At 32.7% G+C, this 9558-nt stretch overlaps 1 protein-coding gene across 1 annotated transcript in view; it reads right to left on the bottom strand.

The window, feature by feature from the left end:
* Nucleotides 1–3237: 3237 nt before the first annotated feature.
* The window catches only part of LOC111623376 (CD9 antigen-like), a 44720-nt gene continuing 38399 nt past the window's right edge, over nucleotides 3238–9558 (bottom strand). Inside the window, exon 2 of the mRNA XM_023365927.1 lies at nucleotides 3238–3477. Coding sequence (XP_023221695.1) covers nucleotides 3253–3477 — 225 coding nt within the window. The 3' untranslated portion in view covers nucleotides 3238–3252. The remainder of the gene's footprint in view (nucleotides 3478–9558) is intronic.

Consider the following 9558-nt stretch of genomic DNA (forward strand, 5'->3'; position numbering starts at 1 on the left):
TTAAAAATATTTTAAACATCAACCAAAACAGACTGATGAGAGGTTCAACTGAAATGCATTTTTGTTGAAAACAATAAAAACGATTCCTTTAAAATAGTTTTCCCTAGTATGATAGATTCATGAAGAAAATAATATCTAATGATAATAGAATTATTGGTCAGTTTGCATTAACTGCCAGACTAATTTGTCATTTTCTGATTTATAACATTTGGGATGAAATTTACATAACTAGATAATCATAAAACTTAAAATTGAAAGCAATTATTCAAGAAACCAGAATGACTATTTTTGACAATTGCTGTACAATTACTGACCTAAGTCACATACACATCATAATGTTAAATAATCAAGATGCAATTCTTTCAGTCTTTATAACTTTTCTATACATTTGTGTACATCTTATTAAAAAGGTGTGAATGGTAGTTTTGTAATGAATATATGTCTCTTTAATCCGAAAAATTAACTTCGATAGACTATCAATACAGCTTTTAGGTTAGACACTTCTTTTATTGTTTTCACATATGCATTTCAGGCTTACATAAATGCTAAGACCCTCTTCAGTGCAATAATATGGTTGTCTTCTATTGGGTTGTTCGGAAAGTAAGTTCGTTTTTTTTTACCACTAGATGGACTAGTCATATTTTTCCCACCATTTTCGTTCTAAACCATATTATCATTATATATTTTGACAGCTAGCATTTTATGGCTTATTTGTAAAAAATTTTGTTTGATTTTGTGCAATTGTTTATTTTTTGTGTCCCATCAAATATGGAAGATTGAAAGCAACATCTTCGGCATATTTTGCTTTTTTATTACCAAAAAATCAAAATGCTGTTCAAGCAAGAAAAAAATCATGTGACATATATAGTGGAGATGTGTTGACAGAACAACAGTTGACAGAACAACAAAACAAAATTTCGTTCTCACAATTTCAGTATTGAAGATGCACCACATTATGGATGGCCAATTGAAGCCAATGAAAACAAAATAAAAGTACCGATTGAAGCAAACTGTGGAATAACAACACGTAAAATCACTAAGAGATTAAATTTGTCAAGTTGAACTGTTTATGAGTACAGGTATACCTCGCCTTACGTCGGTAATTGGTTCCAGGAAAACAACTTAAGTCGAAAAACGATGTAAGTCGAATTTACTTGTCTCCGAATCTACTTGCCACTAGGCTAAACCATAAATTACCATTCCTGGTTTTATATTTTATTTATTAATGCATTTTTAATAATATATGGTTAATAAAAATCTATTTTAAGCTTACAAACAAATAAATTTTAGTTTTTAATATAGTACAGAAAAAAAGTAATCTAAATTTATGAATACATGTACTGTACTTAAGTACATACTTGTAAATATACGTTTACAATTTGGCGATGTTTACAGTACATTGCAGACTATTTGTGAATGTGGTTTGCTCTAAGACATAAAATAAGATGATTTTGTAAGGTTAAATAACAAACACAGTTATTAAAATTATTTTGCAATAGTAAAAAGTAAACTAATTTATGTTAAATTTACCAATAACAAGTGGCACTGACAACGACGCCAAACAGTAGATATTGGAACTACTATGGAAAATGCCAATATTGAGCTTTTAAAGACTGCTAAATAAGATGACCCCAGAATCACAATGTTTTCATATTTCGTTCTCTACAATTTATGATGATTATATTAACATTTACCGTAAATGTATGTATTTTAATATGATTTTATGTGCTTTTAACACATTTCTAGTGATATTACAATTTCAATATTTGTGGCAGACAGATGTAAAGTCGAATAAAATGACTTAAACTTGATTTTTATTTTTCCATATATTTTTTTGACAAACAACGTATAATTGAGAATGACGTAACTTGAAACAATGTAGCTCGAGGTATACCTGTACATTGTTAATGAGCATGAATCATCATCATCATTTTTTTTTTCTAGCACAGAATGAACCAACCTGGAATGCAAATTCAATTTGCAGAAAAAAAAAAATATGATAAACATGCAAAACAATATGCCAAATTCTTGGGCTATGTAAATTAAAATGTCTAAATTAAAAATTAATTATTTATAGACATTTTAATTTACATAGCCCAAGAATTTGGCATATCATTTGGCATGTTTATTATATAACAGACAATGGTTGGTGATGTTTATATGTAATATGGCTGAACACAAGTTGGAAAAATGTTTGATCACAAGCGACACTAAGATGCTAGTGGAACGAGTGCTAAACACAGACTGATGGAGCATACACACAATCTGGGACTTCCCCTCTCCTCTTCACTTATTATGCAAAATGTCACTCGTTAAGCAAGTCATTTTTTTTACAATTTGTTTTGCTTGTTATGCAAAATACTTGTTAAGCAAGGTACCACCGCAGTAGGAAAAGATCAATTTTTATCATCATTTGTAATTATCCATATGCATTTGTAGACAGCAGTTGAAAATTACTAAATTATGTTAAATATGTAGTATCTATTAATTTTATAAATTATTTAGGCTTAAAATAATTGATTTCTTTTTATTTTTTACTGAAACATTTAGTAGAAAAATTAACAGAACTGGTTTGGATTTGTGTCGGGATAAAAATTGTCTGAATGTACGATTCCCATGCTTTTCCTGATTTTGAATGAGCAACAGCGGTCGTCATGGGAACATGGATCAGGCGATGTTGGTAGTTTTGAAACTTGACCACGGATTGGCTAGAAAACATCGTACAACCAGCATACATCCGATAGCGCTACTGAGCACTGATTGGAGGACTTACATTTGTTTCAATCCGATATAAAAGGACTGAATTTAGGCTGGAAGTTTAGTTCGCCTAGGACCTGGAAGGGAACAGGAGTTCATCTAGGACCTGGTAAGGGAACTCAAGTCTGCCTTGCTTGCTGAAGAAGGTGCTTCATCTCGCCAAATTGTTCAAACTGTCCCAAGGGAGTCATCGCAAGGAGTCCTTTTCAACGGACCTGTTGTTGTGGATGTGGTTTAATTGACTTTTAAACTTTGCTATATCTGTATTATTGTAATTGCTTTATGTTTGTAACGTCATAACTGTATGTAAGTTTTCATAGTTAATATAAACGTTTGTCAATTGTGAACAAGTGGTTGTTGAACCTGACTATTTGACATTTTAAACTGGCAAGAGTTCACTGTATTTTTTGACAAAGTAAAAATGATATATAAAATAAATTTGACTAATTTTACAATTTATATCATACAGATTTATATAATTTATAGTATGAATATTTAATATTTCCAATTAAATAAAATTCTTACTGTTCCAAGCATGCATTGGCTTTCTCTTAAAGCACCACAACAACCAAGGAATCCAAGTATAGTCATAAGAGATCCAGCTGCCATAAGTATGTAGAGTGGAGTAAAGAATGACTTGATGTCCTCTGATCCTGATGCATAGGTAGACCCTTTTATATATGAATAAACAGATAAACCCAATACTGCTATTCCAGCCAACTGTAAATAAAAAGATCAAACTATTTATTTTCTTAAATTAGGAAAAAAAAAAACATTATTATTTTAACAAATACAATTTATATATACACTGAAGAGCAATTGAATTAGGGATAGCTGGCGTTATGCAAATTTTGAGTTGTGCATAAGCATGAAAGTGATTTGCAGATGAGGTAAGCAACAGTTTGACAAGCTAAGGAAGGAGTGCTGTTAATGGTATCAGTAATAGTCAGAAGCAAAATGGGTAAGAGTAAAGATCTAAGAGCATTTGATCATAGACAAATCGTCGGGGCACAACAAATGGGTCACTCCATTTCGGAAGTAGTGGAAACACTGGGATTTTCATGCACTACTGTGTCTAGGGTGTATCTTGAGTATGTTAATTCTGGTAAAACCATCGCTGCCAGGGTCAACTGCCGCAGACAACAGTGTGTGGATGAGCGAGATTGGCGGTAGCTAGCCCACATTATAACAGTGGATAGACAGGCCACAGTGCAACAGATCACCTGTTGATTTAATGCTGGTGCACAGCAAGGTATAAGCTGCCACACCATACAAAACCATCTTCTCTCAATGGGGTACAGGAGTCATCATCCTACGAGAGTCCCCCTTCTGACTGCACAAAACAGTGCGCAGTGATTAGCATGAGCACGGGAACATCGCCGATTGACCTCTGAGATGTGGAAAAAGGTTGCCTGGAGTGATGAGTCAAGATTCACTTTGGTACATGCTGATGGCAGAGCATGTGTACGCTGTAAAGCACATGAAGCAACAGATCCTTTCTGCCAGCAAGTAACTCTTCAAGCTGGTGGAGGTGGCATTCTTGTGTTGGGACTGTTCACATGGACTGAAATGGGACCGCTGGTGTGCATGACAGCGTCGCTGACAGGTGAACATTACCAGGATATCCTTGACGACCATTTGCTTCCATTTGTTCGTTCTTGACAGCCCAGTACAGAGATTGTCTTTCAACAAGACAATGCACCGTGCCATTGCTCCCGATTTGTATCGGAATGGTTGGATGAACATTCCACAGACCCTGCACGTGCTTTACTGGCCATCACAGTCACCTGACCTCAATCCAATCGAGCACATCTGGGATGCAACTGAGAGAGATGTTCAACACTGACCGCCTTCCATCTAATCTTCATGATTTGTGGGAGATTATTCAGGACTCGTGGATATGTATGGCTTCCCATTGCTTCCAGTGTCTTATGGAGTCCATGCCAAGATGAATTGCAGCGGTCATCAAGGTGAAGGGTGGTGCTTCACACTACTAGGCAGATATCTCTAATTCAATTGCTCTTCAGTGTAAATTACTCATACTGTCAAAGTTTATTGTTAATAACCTAATATTTCATTTTCCAGAAAAAGTGAGGATGACAGCAATGGATTTTACAAAACAATGGTTATATTATGTATGATTTTTCTTATGAATTAGCTAACTCAACGTTTTATTTTGTACTACATTTTATAAAAATTTATATATAAATTTTTATATATAAATTTTAGAGATAATAATTAAAGAGAATTCCTATAGTTGGAAATTCTCTTTAACCTATAGGAAATCTGTAGGAATTCTCTTTAATTTCATTATTTTTATTTTCATTAATTTAACACCTTGTAACAAGCTATTGTTTAATATTTATTTCTGTATTTGTTAATTTCCATGTTAAAAATTTTATTAAAATGAATCTCTTTAAAAAAGTAACTTTTTAAAGAACATAGAAATGATAATTACATATTATCCTATTAATTTGTGTTTAAAGAGATTGTTCTATTCAGGGAAATAGATACAACATTGAAACTAATATACCAATAGAAATTTCTCTGTCAAGCATGACGGAATATTTTATATCAGTAGAGATTGAAGAATTGAGAAGAGTAGAGATTAAGAAATTCAAGAATTGCTATTTCTGCAGATTTAGTAGTTTATACTCGAGCTTGACATTGTGATGCTGTTTCTGCAGTCCTTGACAAAACCATTCTTATTCGATGTTGCTCAAGTCAAACTTCTTGGCCTTCAGGGATCTCAGTTGCTTTTATTCTTAGATCTAGAATTTGCCTGACTCTTGTAGATGCATGTGGTGAAAAAGAGCCCGACAAAGGGATATGAGTATAAAACAAAACTTCTTTATTCTTTTCATCTGCGTTTGAAATATTATACAGGATTCGTTAGATTCTGACATTCCTTGGACAAAAGCTTTAAAGTTTAAATACACGAACAGAATCATCAGTCAGAAATCTCGCGACAAAATGATTGATCTAAGATACACAGCACGACAAAAAGAGCACGCGAAAAACTTATAATTAATTACTTAAAGACTACTTATACTAGAGGAAAGAAGAAGGGATAGATTATAGGATAGGACAAGACAAGACAAGAACTGGGTACCCAAACTTAGCTAGCGACTTCATGGTGGTGGTTAGAGCTCACTCCTTGTTGGATGGGATGAATTTCGATGACTAGAGTTTGAGTTTTCCATTCTCGTAACGTGTTCCTCGATAGGCTTCCAGAGGGGCTCGGGTATTAGAATATTAGGGCTCCTCTCTAGTCTTCTCTATATTCGGCCTACTGCCTCTTTCGTTCTCCCGTCGGTGCGAAATCGAGTTGGAGACCTCACAAAATACATTTTTATAATTCGACATCTCAGCCAAAAGTGCTCAGTTTATCTCCCCTTTAGCCCCTCCAGGCTATCTGTTCCTGTTGTCTTAAAATCAGGTTGTCACCACCCGCAGAGAGAAGTTTCCAGAAGGAGGAAGACAAAGGAACAAAGGGTAGAGGAAGAAGGGGAAATGAAGATATATAAGTAAGAATAAAATATACAAAAAAATATGGTGTAAGACCACACTCTTATGCTTCCCCTAGGCATTCCCCCCCGACAAAATAGTGAGTCTTTTTAAATCCATGTTGATAAAACAAAACAAAGATGAATTGTATGTACCGGTATGTTAGTTAGATGAGCAATAACACTTTCTAAACAACAAGCTTGTTAGATCGTTATTTTTGATTGGATATGGCACGTAATGTTCAATTCAATTGAACATTACGTGCCATTACGTAATGTTCAATTCGTATTGAACATTACGTAATGAACATTACGTAATGTTCAATTCAATTGAACATTACATGGTCACTACGAAAAGATTTTAAAACAAATTTGTTATAGAAGTGACATAATGAGGCTATCTTTTAAAGTTTAAAATATGCCATTTGCCAAAATATGTAAAAATGCAACTTAAAGGAAAATTCCCTTGTCAAGCATGAATGTCATGTGGTCACTGACATCACTGCAACATAAGTGCAATCACTGATCCGAAATCTATAAATTCTATTAGCTAATATTTCTGTAAAATAAATAGTCTATACTTGAAGTGTACAATGCCATAAATGTTGGTAAATGTCAAAAAAGAAACTTTTCAGGAGAGGTAAAAAACATTTTTTCTAATGAATGAATTAATTCCAATTTTAGAATAAAATGGTAAAAAACTCACTTAGTTACAAATTCTCTGGAATATCAAAATAATGTAAATATAAGCCGCAACATTTTACATGCCAAAAGTCACGTGACTTGGCACTCTGTCACTTTAAACATTATATTTTCACATAAATTCATCTTCAAAATACAGCCACTTACACTGGCAACATTGCTAAAATATTCTTTTGTAGCAGAAAACATTGCATTTAGAATTCAATTCTTCAATAAAATGTATTTAGAAAAAAATGGCATTTACAATGACATTATGGCATTGCGCACTTCACTTTTTGCCAGAACATAAAATTGCAGGAGTTATAAGGAATTCACACACAGACATGGGCGTAGCGAGGGGGGAGCCTGGGTGGGCACGGCCCCTCCCAGGTTACCTGGTGCCCCCCCAGGAAATCACAGCCGTAAAAGTGTTGAGTCGATTTGTAAACACCTAAAGCTAAAATAAAAGTTTTGAATACTAAAAAAAAAGGTGAACGGCTTGCTCGGTGCCCAATAATGAACAATAATTTGAAATAATTCAATTTTGTGTCAGGTTGGCTTCCACTAGCCCCCCCCATAACAAAACTCTGGCTACGCCCATGCACACAGATGACAACTTTTATATTAGTAATAATTGAAATACAACAGAACCTTGGTTATCCATGATGAAAGGGAAAAATGCCATAATAAAAATTCTGGTTAATCCGATATTATTTGAATCCTGTACCCAGTAAATGAAACAGGTAAATTTTCAAAAGAAATGTGAAGAGAACAATAAATACTACTTCAAACTTACTCATAGCAGTGGGCACAGACAATTATCTCCCTCTTTTCCTGGACAATAACATGCAAAGTAATGAGTCAAAGTGGTTGTGAAGGCCAAATAACTCATCCACGGGCATTTTAGGCATTCTGGTTAATAACTATCCAAGATCCCAAGAATCTACTGTATTATTTTCCATTATTGATATACAGTAATACTTCGACTTACGTGATTTTCAAATCTCGTCGATTCGTCTTTTGTTTGAGCGCCATGCAACTCTTGATTACTCACTCCCCCCACACTATTGTTCAGCTTACATGTTCGGACGTGTCACAAGGAATCGACACTTAAATAATACAAAATAAATTGTAGCTATTTCTGTGTTTGTTATNACTTAGCGCCTGGAGCGGCTGCTCAGTTCGCCCTATGGTAGGGCCGGCTCTGTCTGTGTACTAGCAGTAGGATTTTGGTGTAAGAAAAAAAATTGTGAAATTAGACTAATATGTCATTGTTGTGACCAGATGAATTGACCAATTTAGTGGGAAGCTAAAGATTTATATTTTATGAATATAAAATACAAATCTTTTACTCACTGATTATTATTTGTATTGGAAGTTCACCCAACTTCAAGTTGAGAAAATAAACTTATAGGATTGTTTTTAAATGGATAAATCAGAACTGTCAAAAATGCTCAATTCACTTTTTATACGTTTTTCTAAAATATAATTTACAGAACATTTAAAAGTTGACTAAAAGGTCTACATTTATTACCTTCTTTGTCTTTTTAACCTCTCATTTAATTCTGTTATCTTGGATTCTCTATTGGACTATTCATTCCTTCATGTTTAATTTAAAAAATAAAAATACAACTAATTTGAAGAAAATTGGTTAAATTTGCTCTTACTTATCTGCAAGCAATTTTAATTCATTCCTGTATTTTTTTTAATTCTTTAAATAAATTATCTTTCTTTTTAAACTTTATTTATTTAGAATGTATTTTCATATATGTTTAGTTTTTGTTCTTTCATGTAGTGTTATTGATTGTTAAGTTAAATTTATTGATTCTATATCAAGAAAGATATTTATAATTTAACTGCTCTTAGTTATGAATATTAATTAATGCAGATGTTGATTAAAAATATAAAATGTAGGGATTTAAATTTGAAACTTTTGCATATTAGAAATACATACTCAATTATGTTTGTTCTAGATTCTTAGTCATTGAATCATTGAAATGTGAAAATAGATGGCAACTAAAATTTCCAATTAATAGACTAATATATTTATTAGTTAAAAAGTTGTCTAACAGAATATATCTATATATTAAAACAAATATTATATTATACTCAAAGGAAAAACTCCAAATAAGAATAAAGTTAGAAAGAAGCATTTAGGTAAAAAAAAAGTTTTCAAATTTATTATATTGAAAAATTCCATTTATTTTTTAAAGATATGAAATGCAGACTAAGATAGTACAATCTATCCAATACAATATGGATTACTTTCAATCTCTATATTATACTGTACTTTGATGTATAAGCCAAATAGATATAGATTAACACAAATTTAAAAAAAAAATCTTAATCTTGAATACAAGGAGTCCAAGGAGTATAATTACTAAATTCCATACAAAAAAACAAACTTTATTCAAGGAGTCCATACATTTATTCTTTTGGGGAGAAAAAAAAATTTGTGTATTCAAAAGGAATTTGAAAGCTTTCACAAGTCTGTATAGTGTATCACCAATGAAAAGAAATGCCTCTTAAAAATATTATGAAGCATGAACATATGAACTCCTAGAATAACATTGAGTTTTTGTATGTGGAATTTAGTAAATATATATATATATAT

Source organism: Centruroides sculpturatus, unplaced genomic scaffold (genome assembly GCF_000671375.1).
Source record: "Centruroides sculpturatus isolate CEXI.00-Female unplaced genomic scaffold, Cexi_2.0 scaffold279, whole genome shotgun sequence".
Classification (NCBI taxonomy): domain Eukaryota; kingdom Metazoa; phylum Arthropoda; class Arachnida; order Scorpiones; family Buthidae; genus Centruroides; species Centruroides sculpturatus.